Source organism: Acartia tonsa, chromosome 9 (assembly GCF_053477335.1).
Source record: "Acartia tonsa isolate MP-2025a chromosome 9, ASM5347733v1, whole genome shotgun sequence".
In the NCBI taxonomy this organism is placed as follows: Eukaryota; Metazoa; Arthropoda; class Copepoda; order Calanoida; family Acartiidae; genus Acartia; species Acartia tonsa.
The window spans coordinates 22,261,946-22,285,305 of NC_137268.1; the positions used below are offsets into that span (position 1 = coordinate 22,261,946).

The 23,360-nt window shown below is 33.8% G+C and overlaps 2 protein-coding genes across 2 annotated transcripts in view; one reads left to right on the forward strand and one right to left on the reverse strand.

The window, feature by feature from the left end:
• LOC145328511 (uncharacterized) overlaps nucleotides 1-23,113 on the forward strand; it is a 39,018-nt gene extending 15,905 nt beyond the window's left edge. The window contains exons 19-28 of the mRNA XM_080172221.1: nucleotides 14,863-14,938; nucleotides 15,550-15,645; nucleotides 17,891-18,161; nucleotides 18,419-18,578; nucleotides 19,062-19,155; nucleotides 19,610-19,702; nucleotides 19,999-20,162; nucleotides 20,649-20,755; nucleotides 21,067-21,154; nucleotides 21,712-23,113. Of these exons, the coding sequence (XP_080028347.1) occupies nucleotides 14,863-14,938; nucleotides 15,550-15,645; nucleotides 17,891-18,161; nucleotides 18,419-18,578; nucleotides 19,062-19,155; nucleotides 19,610-19,702; nucleotides 19,999-20,162; nucleotides 20,649-20,755; nucleotides 21,067-21,154; nucleotides 21,712-21,759 (1,197 nt within the window). The 3' untranslated portion in view covers nucleotides 21,760-23,113. The remainder of the gene's footprint in view (nucleotides 1-14,862; nucleotides 14,939-15,549; nucleotides 15,646-17,890; nucleotides 18,162-18,418; nucleotides 18,579-19,061; nucleotides 19,156-19,609; nucleotides 19,703-19,998; nucleotides 20,163-20,648; nucleotides 20,756-21,066; nucleotides 21,155-21,711) is intronic.
• On the reverse strand, nucleotides 57-12,870 carry LOC145328510 (uncharacterized). Its single transcript, XM_080172220.1, has 2 exons — nucleotides 12,509-12,870; nucleotides 57-2,993 (listed from the first exon to the last, which is right to left on the reverse strand). The coding sequence occupies exon 2, from the start codon at nucleotides 2,960-2,962 to the stop codon at nucleotides 629-631; it is 2,334 nt and encodes a 777-aa protein (XP_080028346.1). The 5' UTR covers nucleotides 2,963-2,993; nucleotides 12,509-12,870; the 3' UTR covers nucleotides 57-628.
• Nucleotides 23,114-23,360: the final 247 nt, after the last annotated feature.

The following is a 23,360-nucleotide window of genomic DNA, read 5'->3' on the forward strand; positions in this document are numbered from 1 at the left end:
ACAAAAGCAGTAGATAATTTCGGTAAACAATTTGTACAAATTTAATCGTAGTTAAATCTGAAATATATAAATTATTATGGTAGTATTTAAAAAACCAATCATTATCGACAATCACAGGCAAAGAAATATCACATAATATAAATCAACACTAATATAAAAATAAGCTACGATCATAAAAAATCACAACCACTTCCGTTGAAATATAAATTAATAATAAATTTACGTAGCATTTATCCCACATGGGTGAAGAAGTACACAGCGCAAATGCCGCGTAAAATTATCTAATCACAAATGTCGTCTTCGTATTTTCTTATATCATTAAACGAACACATATTTCACAACACTCCCGCAACAAAAGATGAAAATACAAAAAAAACGACATTTCCTTATCCAGTTAGGTTCTTAAATAAAACCTCTACTGATAATAAGATTAATTATAGTATTGTATTTAGTTAGGTTGTAATGAAACCTGTACTAAAATAACATTAAATGACTCATATTTGCAGTTAGATTTACAATAACCTCTACTGACAAATAGAAATACATATGAATCTCTTGTAAAAACCATGACTTAATAAAGGAAATTACCAGTTAGGTTGTAATAAAACCTCTACTGGAATAAATTACCTTAATAATTAAGAACATCTTCCCACATCTGTATCTCCTTCTTACAAGGTAATAATGATCTGAGATCAAAATTAGCAGCCCTCTTCAAACGGGATGGAGCAGAATTCCTACCAGCATTACTGGATGTAGATGACCCAGATTGATAGCCGCTAGATGATCCATATTGTCTGCTAGTAGATGGTCCAGATTGACAACCACCAGATGGTCCAGGTTGACTATTACCAGAAGGTTTTGGTTGACTAGTTTGAGAAAATGCAGTAGACTTGGTTCTATCCTCAAGGACATTCAACATAGCAGCTTTACGTTTAGACCTTCTAGTGAAGTAATAACTAGGATAGCATTTACGTTGACTGGCCCTCTTGTATTTAGCCTTCCTCTTCTCATTCCAGATCCGATTTCTAGCCGTATTTTTTCCAGGTATCTGTCTGAAAACAGCTTGATGTATACCTGAAGGAAGAGGGTCATCAGATGAAGAATGGTGATTCACTAGATCAACTCTATGTTGCTGTAGCAGAAAATCAGCCTGTTCCACATTATCTTGAGCATGAAGATTAGCAAACTTTCTTTCTTCAGCAATTTGCTGCTGCAACACATTTTCTCTAGAACGAGTCAACAAGAATTCCAACCTCTCAACTCTCTTAAAATTGACATAGAGTTTGTCAATAATATTTCTCAATCCTGTATAGACTCTGGGATTAGTCACCCAAAATACTGTTAGATCATGATTAGACAAACGATTCATATCATCAAAGAGATCTCCAATTAAATGAGGGTTTAGTCTTCCCCACTCAAGATGAGTGTGAATGTATGGACGACTATCAAACGAGGATAGACGACAAACATCTTCAAAGACAGAATCAGTAGACATAACATTGGAGCACTGAGGGCTAGGCTGCAAACCATACCTTCCAGGCTTTAAAGGTTTGCCAGAATCATCATCATTACGGTAATGTCTTCCAAACATTATGTAATGATAATCAAGAGGAGTCATAACATCAGGAGTCTTGCTTACAGAGGAAGCCATTTCTCCAGACTTGATAAGATCCTCAATAACATGATACTGATTCCAGAACAAGTAACGAATATGGTGAAGGTAGCGAGGACCACCATATTGCAAAGCAGGAACATCTATGCATAACTTGGCAAGAGCAATGATCTTTTCATCCTTCTCATTCAGAGACCTAGTCATAGAGAGTCTATCTCTCTCACATTCTGATTCAGCTTGTTGGTAACTAACGACATAAGCTCTTTTCAATGCTTCTGCAATGAACTCAGTAAACCAGGATATAAACTGAAGCTGAGTCAGTTTGAAAGAAGTCAGGACCACAACAGGATCAGGAAAACAGGTTCTAAGAATATGACCAATTAGAACATCATAAACACCTGTTATCTTATACAACTTTTGTAGAAGCATATTAATATTCATTTGGAGCCTTCCAGGACTAGCAAGACTTGAAACCCGGCAATCTTCTGTTTGAAAGGAGTTGCCAATGACCACACTTGATAAACTGAACAGACTATAGTCGTCCAATTTGCAACCAGCAGTTACTGCAAGAGAACCAAGGTCAAAACCACGCAAATCCACAAATACTCCATACATCTCTCTGAGAAACCCTCTCAAGGTCAATATGCTTCTATGAGTCTCATCCGAATACAGAATTGGGAGCTTACCCATAAACTTAATAAGTTCATCATGAGGGACAGCATTAGGATTGAATGTAATACGTTTAATAGTATCACTAATGTCTTCTTCAACAAATGGGAAAGCCACAGTAATGGCAGAGAACTGTCCATCAAACACAATGAAATGTGAAGGAACATCAATGAGATCCTCAGCACTGTATTTGGAATAATCAATGACCAGTTCATTAGACCCCTTGAGAAGCAGCTCATACATATGCTTAGGGATCTTGATGGCCAGTAAGTAGAAAGGAAGTGAAGGAGAATTAAGCTTAAGAGCTCTTCTTTCTTCCTGTTTGCTCCAAAAGTCAGCAGATGACTCGCGAAAGTCATCAACATTGAAGCGAGCTAGATTAAATATACTCATATGCAGTTTAGCACTAGTATAACTTGTATCCAGCTTTGGTTGACACCAAGATTGGTGGTAATCCATATCAATGCGAAGAGCAGTTTTCAAACAACCACCCTCAGTCTCTATCCAATGATAATCTCTCTGAGAACGTTTATCAACATCATCGTAATTAGAGATGACATCAGAAAGAAATGCATTATAACGCTCCTTACAATTATTCTCCCAGGCAGGGAAGAATATCTTGTTGGTAAAATCAAAAGGATTATATCCTTTACATCTATACTCTTTGTAGAGAGTAGACATCTTGACAATGGAATCCACCAAGCTGGAACCTCTGATAGACAACCATAATTAGATAATTAAGTAATTGAATTGGGTGATCAACTTACCCGTATTCATCTCAACTAGAAGATTGATATCTTCATAAAAATAATGAAATGTTATAAAATGATGCTAAAAATAGGAAAAACATCTCCATCTTAATATCAATTTTAACCACCATACACATACAAAAACACTATATATGATTATTAACTATAGTACAGTATATATTAAATACAATATGTATACTTCTATATCTTTTTTTAAGGTTTTTTTTTAATTTTATCTTTTTTATATTTTTTATTATTTTTATTAAAAAAAAAACAATCAATTTATCTTCTTTATTTTATCAAAAAACTCCTTGGAGTTTAGATTCAAATCATCAATTGAAGACACTAAACAGATATCTCTTACAGATCTGTTGACTACTGATAATTTACTGACACCATTAGGCAAGATTTGAGGATAGGAGATAATAACTCCTCGTCCTTCCTTCAGTATTTCTACAACTTTACCAATTTTCCAAACTTCCATTTTGCTATTAACATTATCCTTAAAACGAAAAACAACAATATCCTGAAGTTTTACCTCATCTGATTTGGACCAATTATCTGGTTTAGGTATCAAATGATGAAGCCTGTCAAGAAGAAGTTGGTACCAATAGCGTTGGATATCATGAACTCTTTTCAATAACTGAGTAGGTGAAGTACTTTCAGAAATGATCAATGGACCATGAATAGAGCGGTTATTAGCTCTACCAAGCTTGAATCGGTTGGGAGTAAGGAGCTCCCATCCAAAGTCTAGATGAGATTGGTTATCAGACCTAGCCATGGGGATATCATCAATATCTGAAGACATCCTAGCAAATATTGTATCCCATTGAAGTGGGGTCATGGCAACAGCAGTGTCAATAGCAACCTTTTTGAGCATGTCTCTAAGAGAACGAATTTTTCTTTCAACACGACCTCTTGACATGTGGTTCTTTGCAATTGACGGAAGTATTTTTAAGCCTAATGATTCACGCAGCTGTGAATTTGCGTCTCGTAGAGACACTTCAAGCTTATTAAGAGAAGTCAGTTGAGTACCTTGATCAAGGTACAAAGCAGCAGGAACACCATGACGAGCAGAATGGCGTTCTAATGCAAGAACAATGTCTTGTGTTTCTATTCCCTCAAGTGCAAGAATACTAGTTGCAGAAGTCAAGATACAGACAATAACAAGTCCATAAATCTTTAGTTCTGGTTTGCGAGCAGTTTTAAAAGGTTTGCCTTTGAAACCATACACTATGTCACACATACTATGGTAGAAAGCAGGAACAATTTGGTATCTAGATTGGGGATGATTTCCCATTTCCAGCTCAAATGTTTTTCTTAGAATCAGTCTACACCTGGGACAGTGTTTACGCACAGCTAAAACAATTTTTCTGGCATTGCCAATAGGGAAGACAACCTTAGTCAATTCTCGCAATGTAGCCTCTGTGCCACTGTGTCTACGGACATTATGATGAATGTGCATCAGAATAGAATAGAAAAGTTCAGAATCTGAAGAAACAACAGGCAGTGATGAATGAATGTCCTGACCATCAAAGAAGATAGAGAAATCAAGATCCTCTGTTACAACTTTGGCATCCTGATCTATACGGCTCTTATTAAAATAAATGCCATCTTTTAAGATAAAACCTTTAAGCTTTGCTGGAGGCAAGACTTTGGATAATCTAGAGGATTCCAGGCGAAAGAAATAGTCCTTTGATTCCTTCATGAGGAACTTATCATATTCAACTTGTATTCCATTAGTAAGTTCAATTGTAGTACACTTTTTGCATAGCTGGGAACGAATAATTCCCTTGCTTGTATGTACCTTGTGTTTCAGTGACCATATAAAATCATTTACTCTGGACATGACTGAAATAGCCTTTGAGTAACCTGTTGATAGAATATCTATAAGTGCAGCACCTTTCCCAGATTGAAAGAAAACAGAAGAATGTGATGAGCAGGAACAGTTAAGGCAATGAAGATTCTCTAGTGACGAACCATGACAATCATGAATGGAGAAATGACCATTGGTTTCATGACAGCCATCACAATGTATAGCAGAAAACACAACATCTTGATTGTTCTGTGAAGGAAGACTTACTTCTGGAAAGTATTCAGTGCTTATTGCCTGGTTTTGCTGAGAAGATATTTGAATTTGTTCAAATGAAGTCAGTGGCATGTCCTGTTTGGGTTTTAACATCCATGAAAGCCCTGAATGCCAATCACTACTGTATGATATATCTTTGGGAGAAATATTGTTAGGCTTGGTGAGAAGATCAGCTAAATTAAGCTTACCATCAATGTGAAAAAGAGGAAGGCTGTCAGACTTGCCACAAATAGAGAAAATAAGACGACGAATCTCTGCAACACGGTTAAGACAATATAACCTGAGTCTCTTATTTGTGTTTTGACACCAGCTGAGGGCAACAGATGAATCTGTAACAAAGATTACATCAGTTACTAAATCCCCAAGAGCTTGCTTGACATCATAAGCTAGACCTGCAGTGATACGAATTGACTCAAGTTCATTTCTTGGTATACTCTCTTTCAAGAGCTTGCTTCTTGAAGCAAGAAGCTTACAACTAAATGAGCCATCAGGAAGTTTGACACCAGCATAGATACAGCCACCTCCTGCATTTTCTGCAGCATCACTAAGACATAGAAGTCTTATATTTTCAGCAGGCACATCAGGTGGAAAAATGTATCTCTCAACCTTCATGTTTGGAACCTCAAGGAATTCCTGGAATTTAGACAGCCAAAAATCCTGATTTTCCTGTGACAATGGTAAATCCCAATCCATTCCATTCAAGAGCTGAAGACCCAGTTTTAGTTGGATTTTATAAGGTTCCCATTTTCCTAACGGGTCAAACAACTCAGCAGTCTTTGAAACAGCAGTTCTCCTTGTGAGGTCAACAGAATCAAGAATTTTAACAACATCAGATGGATCCCGGATTGGGAAGGGGTTGGGGGCCTTCATACCCCGTTTCTTCTTAGAAAAATTTAATTCTGTGAAACCAGGGGCAATAGAATCCTCCATGACATTCCATTTATATCCTAAAATTCGAATGAATTCTTCCTGGATCTCTTGACCAGATTGGATAATGAATTTAGGAAAGAATCCACCCTTTTGGAGAACCTCTGATACCTGTCTAATTTGTTCATTTACAATTTCTAGAGAAGAAGAACCAGGTAAAAGGTCATCAACATACATGTCAGAATGTATAACTTCAAAAGCAAGTGGATATTCATCCTTTAGGAGACGGGATAGCTCCTCTAAGGCATATGTTGCTTGGTTTGCACTGCTTGTAACACCATACCAACACCGAACAAGAACATAGACTTCTGGTGGAATATTTGGATCAAGACTAGTATGGAAAAGGAACAGCTGATAAGTATAAGAGGATGGTTTAAGGTATAGTCGGTTATATAACTTTGAAATGTCAGAGCTCCAAAGATACTTCCGACATCTTGCTCTGACTAAAATATCATTAATCTTACGCATCCTATTTTCACCTTTAGCAAGACACAAATTAAGACCTGACATGCTAGGGTCTACCACAAGCCTGACCGGCGTTGTGGTAGAGTCCTTTCGCACTATACGCCAAGGCATGAAGTGTGAGAATCTATTACCTCCTACCAGTGATTGGTGTTCAGGAGGAAGATCACTCAACTTCTTCAGAAATCCTTTCTCTATAAGGTCACTGTGAACGTTACGGATCTCATCTTTAACAGAGTCAGGAAAGCGACACTGAGATTTGTAAACACGATGAGCCTGAGAGTAATTGTCATTACCTCCATGTTTTTCTGAAAGATATTTATCTGGATCCTTGATAAATGGCAAGTCAACTTCAACCCTTTCCTTTTCAAGATTAACATGCACAGATGCTTTAATTTGCTCCTGCTCAATTTTTTCATTTAAAGAGATCATTTTGAGGCGATTGGAGGAATTACATTTGCATTTTTGGCATTGATCACACCGGTAGTTGATTGTTTCGTCAATATCATCCTCATCAAGGTAATCTCTCTGTTTAGACAATGGAATCTTAGCTTTGTAAGCATAAGAGGTAGCAATGCAGATACAGTGATTAAGAGGACAGTCAGCAGAACTAATAGCTTCTTCATCTTCAACAAGTTTACCAGCCTCTGTAAAATCTTTACAAGTAAGAGGAGTTGGAAAGAAATCATGACCTGAACAAGACTTTTGAGAATAGTCAAGAATTGGATCAGCAACCAAGTGCACACCATGCCCAGTGTCAACAAGATTTGGTTCCAAGTTGCTCATGATAGAAGGATACAAGGAATTTCTATACTGAGAAATAGCCTGAGTGAAGAAAACAGTCATGAAATTTACACTGCCATTAAAACGTTTATTGACAGCAGTGAAAATCTTGCTGGGACCACCATAACAATATCTAGATCCATGAGCATCAATAAATTGGCTTTTGTAGATACCTACACCATTTGGAATGACAAAAACACACTCCGGTTCCATTTCAGAAGCCTTTAAACCAATTAGAAGTTTGACTCTATCTCCTCCAATGTAAGGTGGGAGTTTAGTTTCAAGGGGAAGGTTGGAGTGCTGCATTGCTTCAGTATTAAGCTCAGCAAGATCATACCTTGGGAAACTAGAGGTAATGGCAGACATGCCTTGTGCAATGATTTCATAATATTTGCCCTTAGAATTAGGGCCTAAGAAGGTTGAGTATGAACCATACGAAGTCCATATGTTACCTCCACTAACAACTCCAATAGCAGCAGGTTCTTCATTAACAACCTTGAAGGATAACTCCTCAGCCAATTGACCTTCTACAAGGTGCTGATTGGCTCCTCTGTCAAAGAGAGTTAAGACGTGCCGACCCTTAATGTTAAGGGTCTGCATAACTGCAATACTATCTTCATAAGTTTCTTTGACACACTCAATATCAGAAGAATCTTCCTGATCACCAGTGCAGGTGTTAAAGACAGGAGGAGATTCATTAGGATTCATTGGGCGGGACAATGATTTAGGTTTAGGAGCAGATTTTGATGAACTTAGGACCTGGAAGTGCGAAGCTAGAATGACAGGTGTTTTAAGAAGAGATGACTGAAAGCCAGGAATGTACTTTTCCAATCCTTCAAGAAGACTGGCATTGGATGGTTTCTGATGCTTATCTGAAAAGCAAAAGAGGACACAGAATGGTATTCTTGGTCTACCTGGTTTGCTTTGGATTCTACAATCATTACAGACAAGAACATCAGGAACTTCATTATTCCCACATGTCCTGCCCTTGCATAATTCAGAGGATTGTAAACAAGTGGAACAATATCTATACCTAAACTTCTTTTTAAGCTCAACACGCTCCAGTGGGGTTTTAAGAAAAAATTCTCTACACTCAGCAATGGAATGCTTGTGGTTTGGAATAAGACATGGAAACTTGGTTTTACTTACCGGCTTAGGAGGCTTGGCTTCTTTTCTTTCAAATAGAGCCTGATTTGGTCCAATAGCCGAAGTGTAAGTAGAGTGTGAATCATTAGAATCATCAGACTCATTGCCAGTTTCATTGGCATGAAAAGTTTTCACTTGTCTAGCCCTTTCTGGTTCTTTCTTAGCCTTAGAAGGTGGAGCAATGTTAGCCTTGGTACGACAAGATCTATCTGCAAGTTGGTAAGCCTCATTGACAGAATTTAGAAGAAGCTTGAAAGCAGTCCGTCCCTTTATGCGAATGGTATCTTCATTACATCTATCCATTATCTTAAAGAATTCATTTTTAGCATCCTGGGGAACAAGAGTTAACAAATGATGCAAAAAATCCTGAGAATAGATGTAGGACTCTACATCCTCATTGTCTTTTGCACTAAGCATGGAGCTGATTTTCTCCAGAGTGCTCTGAAGTTTTCTTAAATAAGAAAGTGATTTGACAATGTCAGAAGAGTCAGGAATGTGATCCTTTGTTACAGGTGAGAGCAGATTGTGCATTATTGTTTTAGGATCTCCATACCTGTGTATGAGAGTCCTTTTCATTGCATCATAATCATTCTTAAACTTTGTGGTTTCCTCCTGTAATACTGGACTCAGGAATTTGTTGTAAAGAAGAAGAGCTCGCTCATGATCAAATTCAAAGTCCTCAGTGGATGCTTCAAATCTCTTAAGAAAATCAAAGATGTCTATGTCTGAATTATTATCAAAGACTGGGATGGTATCATAGAGCATGTTTCCCTGTGATTTTCGAGAAGCACCTTTAGACTGATACAACTCACGAATTTTTGATGTCCACTTAATGGCATCACTTATAACATCTGAGACTCTCTCTCCAAAACTGTAGGAAAAACCTGGAGTTTTGCAATAATCTCTTAATGCACGATTAAGATCTCGTGTTTGCATTTCAACAGCAACAACCTTGTTTTTGTGAAGATCAAGAATATCATGCTTGGATAGCTCATCACTGATTGAAGGGGAGAGAAGATTTACTAGACCATTCATTTGATCTTGGAGAAGTTTACCCTGCAGATTAAGTGTACTGACTACACTACTATGCACAGAATTGTTATCATCATTATTAACAGATATGTTTCCATGATGAACCGGCCTATTCATGAATTCAACCTGGGGACTGATGGGTTTGAAATTATGTTGTCCAATAAATGCAGGGGGGTCGGAAGTCTTATTGCCATGAATATGACCTGCATTGGAATCCAACCAATTACTAACTCTACCTTGTGTATTAGCATTATTGCCTGTAGGACATACAGGCGCTGTGCTATGAATAAAGTTCTGATTTCTAATATTAGAAGCAGACTGAGTTAAAGGATTAATTGGTGTTTGGGAATTATGTACCCCTGGTCCTGGTGGAGAATACTGATGGAATTCAGGATTGACTTCCTTAGATTGTTTTGATGTAGTCAAATTAATCATGTTTGATTTGAAACTATTGAAGTCAGCACGAAGGGAATGAGCATTGCTAACAATCTGAGTAGAAAGTGCACGAATGGATTCCTGATTTAAGGAGATACCTGTACTTACATTGAGTAGGTTATCTACCTTATTATTCAGGAGTTCTACCTGATCCTTTAAGCTGGAGAAATCCTCTGATTGAGGGTTAGAATGAGCAGAGTGTTTAGATTCTAAATCTGTTAACCTGTGTTCAATAGAAGATAATTGTTCAGGTAATGCATTCAATGATTGAATGGATGAATCAATTACATCTACTCTACTGAGTAATTCATTGGGTGAATGTTCTAGTATCCCTACTCTCTCACTGATTAAACTTAATCGTTGTCCCAGTGATTTTAGGTGAAATCTGTCTCCTTCCAGAGCTGTCAGTCTACTAATAATTGATTGGTCTGTACCCCGTGAAACATTGGCATGTAGTGTGGATGTGAATCCATTGAAATCAGACAATGAAGTTTCACTGGCAACAGCAAGAGACCATTTCAGTTTGTGGGCTTCTAGCTGAGAGCTAAGAGAAGAGAATTTAGTTATCAAGCGTTGATTATTCAATTCTGAAGCCTTTATTTGACCTGGGGAGACTAGTTCAAGAAGAGCATTATAGGTAGAATGTATACGACTAGACCAATCTGGTTCAGATCCAAGATTGGTACCAAAGTATGCAACATGAATGGAGAGCTGATCAAAGTAATATTCAAGACTCTGTGCATTCTTGACATCCTTTATGTCAGGAATCTCTGGAAGGGTAGTCAATGCTGTTCCAGCACTATCAATGAGAGGGGTAGTCATATAATTATCTCCACTGGCACTATTGTAATTAGGTGGAGTAAGAACTGATGTGGACCTAGAGAGTGATTGATTCGGGGTAGAAGAAACAACCTTACTACCTGTAGGTGTAATCCCAGATACTCTTATATCAGGTGGGTTTAATCGCCTTACATTCTGTGGATTAGTAATACCACTGTGGGGCGTACAGCTAGGAGAAACTGAAGAACCTGCAGCAGACCTGAGGGTATTACGCCTGGAGCGAGGATTATCATTCATCTTTCCTCTGTTTTCAAGAAGCAATCACACAATCTTTTAGAATTAGGTAATCCAATTACCTCTATTCTTTAAAGAACTTAGCATTGAGAACACAACTGATTGAAGACAAATAAAGCCTGTTGAAGTAAACTTTAATTTTATTGTTTAAACTGTAGTATGTGATAATCAGGAGCACAATTATATTAAAGTATTATATGTAATACTTTATTCAATTTTTTCTCATCTTAATTATATTATCTTAAGTGTTATATTTAACAATAATTAGCTGTTGTTGAAACTTGTGTAACCTTTAATGGATTATTTAACTAATATTTAATAAATAGAAAACTGAATTGGGTAATCAAGTTACCTATATTCATTTAAATTTAAATTATATTTATTTTACTTAGGTACCTACTGATGCGTGTAATATTTTCTAATATTTAGGAATGAAGTTTTTTCCTTAATTATATAATATTACTATACAAGGTAAATAAGCTAGATTATAATACTAATATCAAATATTCTATATGAGAAAAAATATTATATAATATGATAATGCAATTAAACTTGGATTAATAAAACTGAGTTTAAATGACTGAGTATAATGAGTACATGATAAATTGTACAAATCTTTCAATACCTTACCTACCAAATTAGGCAGGGGATAAAAATTAAAAGGGGGGGGGGGGAAGGGTTAATAAACCATGTTCCAGATATTTAGTTACCACTTTTTTCTTAAATCTTTACCACTAAGCAAGTAAAATGCATGTATAGAGGCTTAAAATAGAGCAGAAATGGTAATTGATGTTTTAACACAAGCAAGAGAATGGGTTCTGCATTAAACCCCTTTCTCAAGTGTATAGTTTCCACCCAGAGTTATATGGGGGGGGGGGGGGGAAGGGTAACAATAACCCTTTGACCTAAACCTAAATCCCCTAGTAACAATAATGAGGTTTTGACACGAGCAGAACTGCATAAACTTATTGAGGTTTGATCACGAGCAAAATGCTAAAGTTTGATCGAAGTTCTAACATGAGCAGAAGTGTATAAACTCAATAGAGTTTTAAAAACGAGCAATGGAATAGGTTCTACATAAAACCCTTTTCCTTAATATAATATGGCTCTGTTCCTTTAAACTTAATCCCTTAAATAACAATAAAGGGGATGTTTAAATTTGAGCAGAAATAGTGGTATGCACTTAACAATATTATAACTATATTATATAATTCACTAACCTGTAATGAGAATGAATAGTAACATAGAACTCAAGTACATACCAATTGGTGGCGCATTTTTAATAAAGATGAAGATGTTTTTTCAATTAAAAAATGCTAATGAATTTAAAGTTAATGAACGAAATAGTATAAAAAGGCACGCACGCGATTTTAAGATCGTTTTTCACTATTAAATTTGTACTGTAGAAGTTTTGCTTATTAAAGCTATAAAAAACTTCTTAAAAAATAAATATAAAGAGATATTAACGACTAGATAAACCTGTGACGTACTTACATTTGAAATTACTTAAGATATAAATCTAATTTATGCCTGTATTTATGATAATATTCAACAAAAGCAGTAGATAATTTCGGTAAACAATTTGTACAAATTTAATCGTAGTTAAATCTGAAATATATAAATTATTATGGTAGTATTTAAAAAACCAATCATTATCGACAATCACAGGCAAAGAAATATCACATAATATAAATCAACACTAATATAAAAATAAGCTACGATCATAAAAAATCACAACCACTTCCGTTGAAATATAAATTAATAATAAATTTACGTAGCATTTATCCCACATGGGTGAAGAAGTACACAGCGCAAATGCCGCGTAAAATTATCTAATCACAAATGTCGTCTTCGTATTTTCTTATATCATTAAACGAACACATATTTCACAACAGTTCTATTATTAGAACTTTAGGTTGGATTGGTTGATAAATATAAAAAGCCTAGATGACATTTCGACCAATTAGAACAAACCAACCAAATTATTGATTCGAAAGTTGGCACGTTTTAGTATGAAAGGCTGTTAATTTTTTTCATAAATTTTTCTTGAATAAATCCAGATGTTCTAAAATTTTTGTATTAAACAGGGAGATTAAATCATGATATAAACCAAATATGAACAAAAACCTTAGTCTTCTATAAATTCCTTTTTAATTTGACGGATTATTATTTCTGATTAACCATCTAGGGTGATATACCTATTGATTGGATAATAGAGGAATTCAAGATAAGAATTTAAATATTCTTATTTAAGCTTAGTTCTCACTAGTAGATATATGGACACTTTTTAAACGCCTTTCTTTTCTTCTATTAGGGTCAGTCCGTCCGCCTACTACGTTTTTTGTGTAATAGTTATCTTTTCGATAATTTAAACATGTTAGAATTGTCCCATAGATTTCAAACTTTGTAGGTATGATGATTCCAATAACAGTTAGGTACGATTTATAAAGAGTAGCAACTCTATAATCGTTACTAGAAAGTCCGTACGTCCATTTAAAACATGCTGATTTTAAACCTTTTTGACAAAATATGATTTGATTATCCTATTCATCTGATTTTTAAGTAATGATTCTTAGAACAACAAGGTACAATATTATATACGAGGCATCTATATAATCGATTCCTAAAATAAAACCATGTCATTTTGTGTATCCTGTATTTAAGCAATTTTGCAAAAATAAATTTTGTACAAATGGATGTTGTCATCCTTGTTCGAGAGGGGATTTATTTTTGGTTTTCCTTCATTATGTATTTTTAGAACCAAGATTTAAAATTGTACATTCAACATGTACGTAAAGAATGAGAAATTGGTGTTCAATCATATCCGCTAAATAGTATGTTTTTTACAATACAAAAATGTATATAACACTGCCCAAAGGGCGGAAACCCTGTCCCGATTTTGTTTTGGGTGTTTAAAATCTCATAAAAGGTAGCGTCGGAAATATAAACACAACCGAGTTCCAACCAAGAACTTAAATCAATTTGCTAGCAGAGGGGTCTCCACCATTTGGGCCAGGTAGTTGTCTGAAGTATACGTTTATAATTATACATTTATTTGTCTATATGAAAGCTCTATTTTTTAAAAATTTTTAATAGGTACCTAGGTACTTATAAGTTTTCCTACTATTTTCTGGTTATTGCACAATTGTTATAAAGGGAATAGTAGCTTTCGCAAATTTCCGTAAAGTTGTGAGTAAGATTCCAGTCAAATGCGCTTATTAGGTCAAACTGTTTTTAAATATGCGTTTGATTATCCTATTCGTTTGGTTAATATTAAGAACAGTTTGACTTAATAAGCGCATTTGACTGGAAGCTTGCTCAAAAATTTACGGAATCTTGCGAAAGCTACTATTTCCTTTGTAAATACTAGAAATAATATAATTTAGATTTTGCTAAGGTGATGGGCCACCAAAACAAATGAGCAGGATTAAAAATTTGTAAAGATAGGGACACATAGCAATTTTCTTAAATATTCTCTTAAAATCCTTTAATACCTAGGTAGTCTATTGAGGCAAATATCATTCATTCCAACACAATGCCTGTAATCTTACTAAATTTTGGATATTTGTCAGGGCTATATTTGTTTATAGCATTCATATTGTAATGTACTTATTGTATTTAAGACTTTTGATTTAAGCACTTCACAAAAATTGTCTTATCTCTTATGATCAATGTCATGTTTATCTTACATTGATTTACATAGTATTTTTCCATTTTAAATTTTGTAATTAGCCAGGGAAGAAGGGAAAGGTCATTGGACTGCCGATTGTACTGGCAACCTAAGTTTACTTATTAAACAAACCCTATCTCAATGTTGGCTTAAAAACTTTGGTAACTTTATTACTAGATATGCTAATTCAAACTTATCAAACAATAATTTTTAGGAAAATGACGAGGAGATAGATGATGATGAAGACAAAGCAATTGCAACCTTCCATTCAAGAAATGGTTTTCCTACAGGTTGGATTTTTTTTCAGGGAGGGAGGGGACATTGGGCTGTGTATTACTCTATTCCCAAACGTTTTATAATAACGTGCTTCTTATTCGTTAGCTTAACAACTTTGGGTACTTGAGTGAATTTAGATTGGTTAAGTTTAATGTTTAAACGTTCCAACGACTAATTTTAATTTATAGAAGGGGTAATTTTGGTTATCATCATTGGGGATGTAAATCGTATAATCGGCCATTTTCTTTTTCATTTAGATTCCTGGGTTTTATATACAAACCCAGCTGCGCTATTTGTAACAATACTACCTAGTTGTTAAGAAATTCTCTGTAAAAGAGAGCTATACCTGACCAGAATTGAAGTTGGCGAAATCTTTTAGTGCAGATAGACACAGAGACAGACTAGCATCCTCTTACTAACTTTTATATAATATAGTTGCTGTGTTGGTATTTTGAATTAAAGTAGTGCAGATAGTCCATAACTTGCTTCGGTCCGTCTGTATGACAGATCTTTTGAACATAATCAGATTTTCTCAGCTTCTTTGAAAGATAAAGTTTTACATTTTTATAACAGCATTAAGTTGAAATAAAAAATGTATAACTAAAGGTTCCCTTTTAATTTTCAGGAATGAGAAACTATTCGCCTCTGTCGTTTAACCAAGTAATATCAACAAGTCCACCAAGACTGGGACACAATGGAGAGTTAGATCTTACTACATCAGGTTTGTACATTATTTCTGTTTTATTATTTTTATGCCTTTTGAAAAAGCATGTGTACAATTTTTAATACTTCAACCAATTATTTAAAAAAAAAAATCTTTTTCGTCATTTGTATATCAGTAGGGACCTCTATAACAGTGTTTTCTATACCTAAAGTTGGTCTGAGGTGCGAGGTTGTTTTTTTTTGTGTAGCACTTTTTTTAGTTTTCTGCTCCTATGTCATTCTTAACCAATTAAGTTGTATTTTTCTGTCCTTTTATGCAGTAATTGGATGTCTATCTGCCTGATTAGTAGGATGTATGTGTTTCTGTCTAAATATTTTTTTTTATTTTTTTTTAAAACCCGTTGTTTCAAAGTGCGAAAAAATGTTATACAATTAGAATATGATTTGCCCTAAAGTATCAGAATTACAAAATACATGATAAAATTATAGAATTTTTAATTTCTAAAATGATTTTTTGTGCATCTTCATTTCATACCTACATTATGTAAATATATGGTCACGGTTTGTTTTTTATTAAATGAATAAGTTAGGGTACAATGTTTGGCACTTTCGATATAAGTAAATGATAATGAAAAACCCATAGAATACGATAATACCTTCAGAAAAATCGATGAAAATAGTTTTCATACTAAATTTTGATTTTTTAATTTTTTTTCTTAAATGTCATAGCAGAAGATGCAAAATGTCGTCTTAGTTTTTGAGGGTTTTCATATTCTCTGAAATCTAAATTATCAAAATATTTTTTTTGTAAATGATTATATGATATATGTCAAACATTTTATCAGAAAAAAATATTTAAAATTATAAAGTAGAAACCTGAATAATTTTTCTTGTGGAAATACTTTTCTTTAATTTTGATAAACATATGTCTGCTAGCATAAAGATGTTTGTACTGCCAATACACGTTGGGTTTTATTTAAAGAATTTCTTTAAAATGTTTTTTTTACATTGTATACCAATAACGCAAATTGCTATCAGAAAACCCCCGTACCCCCCAATCGACTAAGACTCGCCTACGGCCCGATCTTTTAGGATTGCTTTGTAATTCACATTTTTGAAAGTCTTTCAATAGTATACACAGCAAATTCTCTCTTTTTTAACTAACTTTCCGAATTATATACCTAAAGCATTTGAATTGACAAAGGTTATGCTAATATTTTTACCATTCAAGTTTATTTAATATTCTAATAAATAGCGCAACCCTCCAAGTTATGGCTACTTTTCATGAACATATGATCTAAAGAATAAGCTCTGACGCAATGTCATATAAGGATATTATAATATTTATTAAAAAAATTGTTATTTTTGCATATATGTTACATTTTACAGTGTTTTGTGGCTCAAAAGAAAGACAATTAAAATTTATTTCATATTATATAGTTTAAATTGCATAAGATAACCTAGAAATAGTAAAAAAGTCCCTTTCTTTTTTTGTCGTACAACAGAAATTAACAAAGATTTTTATTAAAAAACATCTTAGTGTAAAAATTAAAAATTTTAAATATGGTCACAAAAAGATTCAATTAGTTTATTAAATGTTTCATTTTCAGCAAATGACGATTAATCTCTATTACAAAGAATAAAGTGTAAAAAGATATTCTCGTTTTAATTTTAAGCAACTTAAAATGCATTTTATTTGATTTATTTTTTAAAACATCATTTTATAAAATATTATTGATTTTTAAAGTTATATATTAGAATGTTTTTAAATTTTGTTAACATTTTGTTTTAAATGTAGAAAATTGGTAATTCTAAACATTCAAAAAATGATTTTATTAGATTTTCATCACTTAAATTGCATGTTTGATGAAATTTTCAACTGATAATTCAAGAAAAATCGTTTAAGTTTTATTATATTTTACTTTGAAATGTTAAAAAATATAATTATTGTCAAAAATGTGGAAGTTATACTTTCCTCAAAAAAAGACCTAAAACATGCAAATTAACACGTGTAATGAGATTTTTTTTCTTTCAGGTTTAATTTTAAGTAATTATTGATATTTTTTGTAAAAAGGATTTTATATAAAAAGTTTTAAAACTCGAGTTATGTAGTGGTTCTAAAAAAGGTTGCGAATTTATGCAATTTTCTTGCAAAAAAAATTTTCTAGGATTTTAAAAATAGCAAAGGGTGTTATTAGACGTACTTACAGATACAATTGCTAAGTCATTTTGGCCAAACACTAAAATAAAGTTTTGACATCTGAGGGTCCAACCGTGTGGTACTTATTTTTTCTATTTTTTAGGAAAATCTAATGCTCAAACCATCACAATGTATAGCCTGCACGGACACGAGGGTGAGTCTCGTGGGGGTGCTAACCACCGCCCCGACCACGATGATGACGCTGCACCGTTAAATTTAACCAGGGGCGCTTCTGCCACCAACTCTCCCTCACCTGCGGACTCCTTGCATCTGCTGGCCCAGACCTCTGCCTCCCTGTTGGCCGCCCACAGGATCTCTCCAAAGTCCAGCAAAGGGGCTGGGGCTTCGCCTGTAACTGCCTCACAAATAAACAGGTAATATGATTTTAATCTTAATATTTTATCGAGAATTATAAGTTTGCTTATTAGGAGAACAGATTAAAACATGTTGATATTTTTTATTCATTTGATACAATTTTAAATTCTATTAGGTATATTTTACTATTAATGAATAACATTTGATTATAAATACTAGACTGGTACGTGTGTCATTTTCCTGTTTTTATGCATTAAAATTTGGATTTTAGATTAATTTTGACGATTAGGTATTTAACGAATAAATATTTTTCTAGTTACGGTCGACATCTTACAACGACATCAAGTAGTTTACTAACCAGCACGAGTACGCTGTCAGATGCTGCCAAACTTCAGCTGTTAGCTGCCAGCACAGCCTCCCTGCTCACTATCCCGGCTGGACTAAGGAATCTCTCTCCTCTACCCTTAACAAGCCAGGTAAGAAGATTTTCATTATGGCTTCGAAACTTCGCTGGATTAGAACCGGTTCTAAGCCCTACTGAAAAATCATGTATAGCATCTTATTACATTGAATTTTCCACTAATATTAAATGAAAATTGTAAGATTGATACCAGCCGAAGGCCCGGACTAACAAAACTGGCTTTATTCTTATAATTTTCATTTTGATATCCGCTAAAAGCTGTCTATAATACGATGCGATTAATAACAAACTATTTTCCCCTTTCTTTTTCAAAACTACAAGGTTGATATATTTCCCATTGAACACAGGGAATGAACTTTCCCTGTAGGGCTCCTCTAACCTGTTACTTAAAACATGCATAAAAAAGGGTTTTTTTCTTGAATTTTTGTTTAATGTCTTGGTGCATTAGTAGGGAAACTGATATTTTATATTTGCAACACGAATCTTTCTTGAACTTAGGTAGATATTAGGTACTAAACTAATTTTTTCTAAATTTCAGAGTGGACCGATACTGACGCCACGCACCACCCCTCGTGCTTCCCCTCTACCCTCCCCCTCAGCATCTCTGTCAATACATCCGACAACTACAATAGGTAAGGAATATATGACAATATTTAGTCTGTCTATTGTCCTTTTTGTAATTTTTTGTAGCAGCAAAAGTTCTCTGTTGATCTCCTTGCCTGCCTGCCCAGCCGTTATTCTGTAAGTCAGTAACGCTATGGGGAAATGTGATTTTTTCGGCTGCTATTTAGATAGCCTGCGCATTTTTATGTGTGATGGTAAAAAAAGAGCATTTAGTTTTTAACTTACTTTGTCCGTCGGTTCTGCTAAAATAGACAAATTCTACATTTTTTATGGATTTTAAAACGCCTCGAGATTATTATTTGTCTGATCCTTCTTTTTTTCTTATTCTTCACCTCTTTTTTATTACCACTACACGGTACATTGTCTCTGCAACTCACTTTGTTCGTCTGTCCATCCATGATTATTTTGTGCTTTGTTAATGGATTTTATCATCCTTGTTTAACAATGAATATGTTGATTTAGGTTCCCGAAGTTTACAATCGCCCGTGGTTGCCAGTTTGAGTATGACTTCGCCTAATTCTGGATCAAGGATCATAGCTTCTCCAATTACAACAGGTATGCAATAAACATTTTTCACAAATTACCTAGAGGTGTAAATATTGGATTTTTTAAGCCTTTTTAAATAAAAGGATCGATATAATTTTCACTTATTGTACCATTTTTATAAATATGAAATAAATTTGATGTATATTTTCATAGAAAGTAAGAACTTATTGTTCTTTTTATTATTTTGCTTTTTTTGTTTCTCCAAACTGGAAAACAACATTATAAAACACCCTTTAGGTACAAAATCTATTCAGCTTAACAAATTGTACAAAATCCCGTGTACCTATTAACTTTATTTTATCTAGGAATACTCTCAATTCCCTCACCATCGACTACAACAGTGCGTACCTCTCCGCTACGCCTCTCCCCGCGGGGGAGTGTTTCTAATTCTATGCCATCATCTCCTAGTGGGGGAGCTACTGTACAAATAACAACACCCAACACAACTCTTGTTGGTCCTGATGGAGCTAGGAAAGTGTTTTCACATTATTATTCATTTTAGATTTTGATAATGTTGAATTTTATAATTGTAACTGCCTAATGATTTTTTTATATGCCATGCAGTTTTTCTAAAAAGAAGAAAAAGATAAAAATTACACGTACTACAGTTTAAAAATAGCCTAAGGACTCTACCAAACTTTAATTTATAGATAAATTAGCCTAAAACCATTCCATATCTATTTGAATCACCACTAAAAAGGGGAACTCAATCGATTAGTGAGATCTGAATGTCTTGCTAAGATAGTCCTCAGAGATTGTTTAATATGTTCCTCCATGGTACGTGGAGGGGATTTGATTGGGTAAAGTCATAAGGGGGTCTGGAGGGTATCGTTATATTAGCCAGCTGGGAGAAACAGTTTATCAGAGTATGCGAGAATCTCACATTATCCAATCCACTTATTAAATATCCAAAATAATTGTCCTTGTTAAGTAATGAATGAAAATACTTGACCCCAGGTCGTTATTATTATCCCCGCGGCAAGGCCTACCTGTCAACTTGTCACCATCTGTACACCAGGTCTCCAGACAGACCCTACCACTCAATCTTTCTCCTGTACCCAGGTAATTAAATCCGGGATCTGTAGGGATAGGACAATGGACGATAACTTTATTTTTTGTATTTCCCATTTCCCAATAATTGTTGTAGTTCAAAATTATTGATTGAAACCTTTGGACACTGCTAGTTTGAACCAACCAATCAAGATTGCTCATTTTAGCTTGCAGTCCAATGTCATTGTCCTATCCCTCTCTGAGATTATTTTTGATTTTTGAATATATATCTACCTAAAAACTTTACTCCTATCAAGTTTTATTATTTTCCTAAATCTTTTTATTTGTAATTTTTAAATATGTTTTAATGAATAATTTTACAGGCACAGTTTACCAGTAAACCTGTCTGTTTCCCCTGTAACCAGTAGGACCCTGTATCAACCATCCTCTAGTCAACCTGATAATACCCAGGTATAGATAGATAGATATATGTATGTGACTAGAATGTATATCATTTTTAGTAGCGAAGCTAGTTAATAATTTGAAATGTTTGCCTGTACTTCAGAAACTTTAAAATTAAGTTGTTGTTTTTTATAAAAAGTTTATAACTTACTTGGTCCGCTGGTCTATCGTTCATGCTACAGGGGATATTTATAGAAAGGCTTAGTGCTTTTCTATTTATTCATTATCTTCATTTTTTAACACAACATCTCTGCCCATTGTCTAATTCTCTAACATTAAAATTTGGGCTTTGCTTATGCTTATTATGTTTTTTTATCATGGATCTAAAGGGATAAGACAATAGCCGATAAATTGATTTACATCCCCTTTGATGATACGCAAAATTGAAACGTTGGAACAATCAACTTAATGAACCAACCAATCAAAATTCACTAAAGTCCCCAAAGTTGTTAAGCCAACGAATAAGAAAAAGTTATTCTAACACTTTGGTTATTAGTGTAATTAACAGCCCATTGTCCCCTCTCATCCTGGTGTGTTCATTTTTAACTGTGTTTTTACTTTTTTAGGAGCCAACACCTTTGAATTTCTCCTTGAGTTCTTCGAAGTCAAAATAAATGACTATCTACCTATTATCATGTACCACCGAAATTATGTATTGGCCAATTAAAAATTGTACCTACCACTTTCTTAGTTTTTATATAAAAATTCATATGCAATTTTTAATATTTTTGTTTTCTAAGTTTTATAAAAAAAAATGTGTTGTTTCAAAAATTTGCAAACGGCCAAAATAATGACTGAATTTTTATATATGTTAATTTATTTCATTTTTGAAATATTTTTGTAGTAAAAGATTTGTTAACTTGACAATATTTAGAAATGTGTAATCATGTTATTTAAAGTAGTAAGGTTATTTGTCTGTCAGTTAAGATCTCGCTAACTACCACCGTGTTCTTCATTCGGTCGCGGGATGGTTTTAGGCTGTTTTATATCTAAATTAAAAGTCATTGGATGGTTTTAGACTATTTTTCTCCCTCCCTTATTCCGTCACCTTGAAAACAGATCCCCTAAATGCTATCTAGGGGCGAAGCCACTAGAATCTTATTTCAAACAAAAAAATTTGCGTTTTACCATAATTTGCTGCGCTGTTAAAAATATGAATATTTAAGTTTTGAATAGTTTTAATCCTTTAATTAAAAGTGCTATTTTTAACAATAGTTTTTTATGTTTATTTTTGGTGTCTATTTACATTTGTTTATGGAATATGTTTTTTGCATTATATTATGTTAACGTTTTAGTTTAGATTCCATTTATTAACTATCATGTCCAGTGAAAAAGTATTATTCCTTTTTTGAAAAAACTTATAGTACTGTACAGTGTACAACTCTTCCGTTTTATTTTATTTTTATTTCCGTTTTCATAATTTTCAATAAGTTAAAGTTAAAGAATATATTTTACAGTATGGCCTCGAAACCGATTAATATCTGCTGGATTAGAACCGATTCTCAGCCTTACTGAAAAATTATGGATTGTATTACAGATTATTTTCTACGAATATTAAAATGAATAGGTAGTCATAGAATTAATACCAGTTTTGGTAGCCTGGTTTTTCGTCTCATCAGGGCTAAGAAAACTGGTTTTAACCTTATAATTTTTCATTTTTATACCCGCGGAAGGCTGCCGATAATACGATGCGATAAATAATTATTCTATCAAGCATTTCATAGTATTACAATTAAAGAATAAGTGTTAATTCATTAATGCTTGTTTTAATAAATATATACAATTTACTATGTAACTTAATTTATGAAAATTACTCTTGAGTCCAATTCCAGTGTTTACTAGATGTTTATTTGTATTTAAACTATGATCCAGTTTATTAATATTTTTTTATGTTTAATTTAATAATAATAATAATTGTAAACTTTATACCTTGTTGACAATCACTGCGAATAAATGTTGTTCTTGTTATTTACAGTTTTTTCTTAGTATCGAAGCTACTTCATAACTCTTTCATTTCTTTATATGTTGTTTAGTCTGCCTGCAACATAATTTTTGGATTGGTATTTGAATACATTATAACAAGGATAAAAGCGATTAAGGGAGGGAGCTGAAATGACACTTTTTGAAAACAAAACTAAAAGTCGAAGGAACTCAACTAAATTAAGAGTTACAGCTCTGAGATTTGACATGGTAGTTGCTTTATAGATGTACATTT

Excerpts from the sequence above, each read along its gene's own strand:
- LOC145328510 (XM_080172220.1), bottom strand. The coding sequence starts at position 2,962 with ATGTCTACTCTCTACAAAGAGTATAGATGTAAAGGATATAATCCTTTT.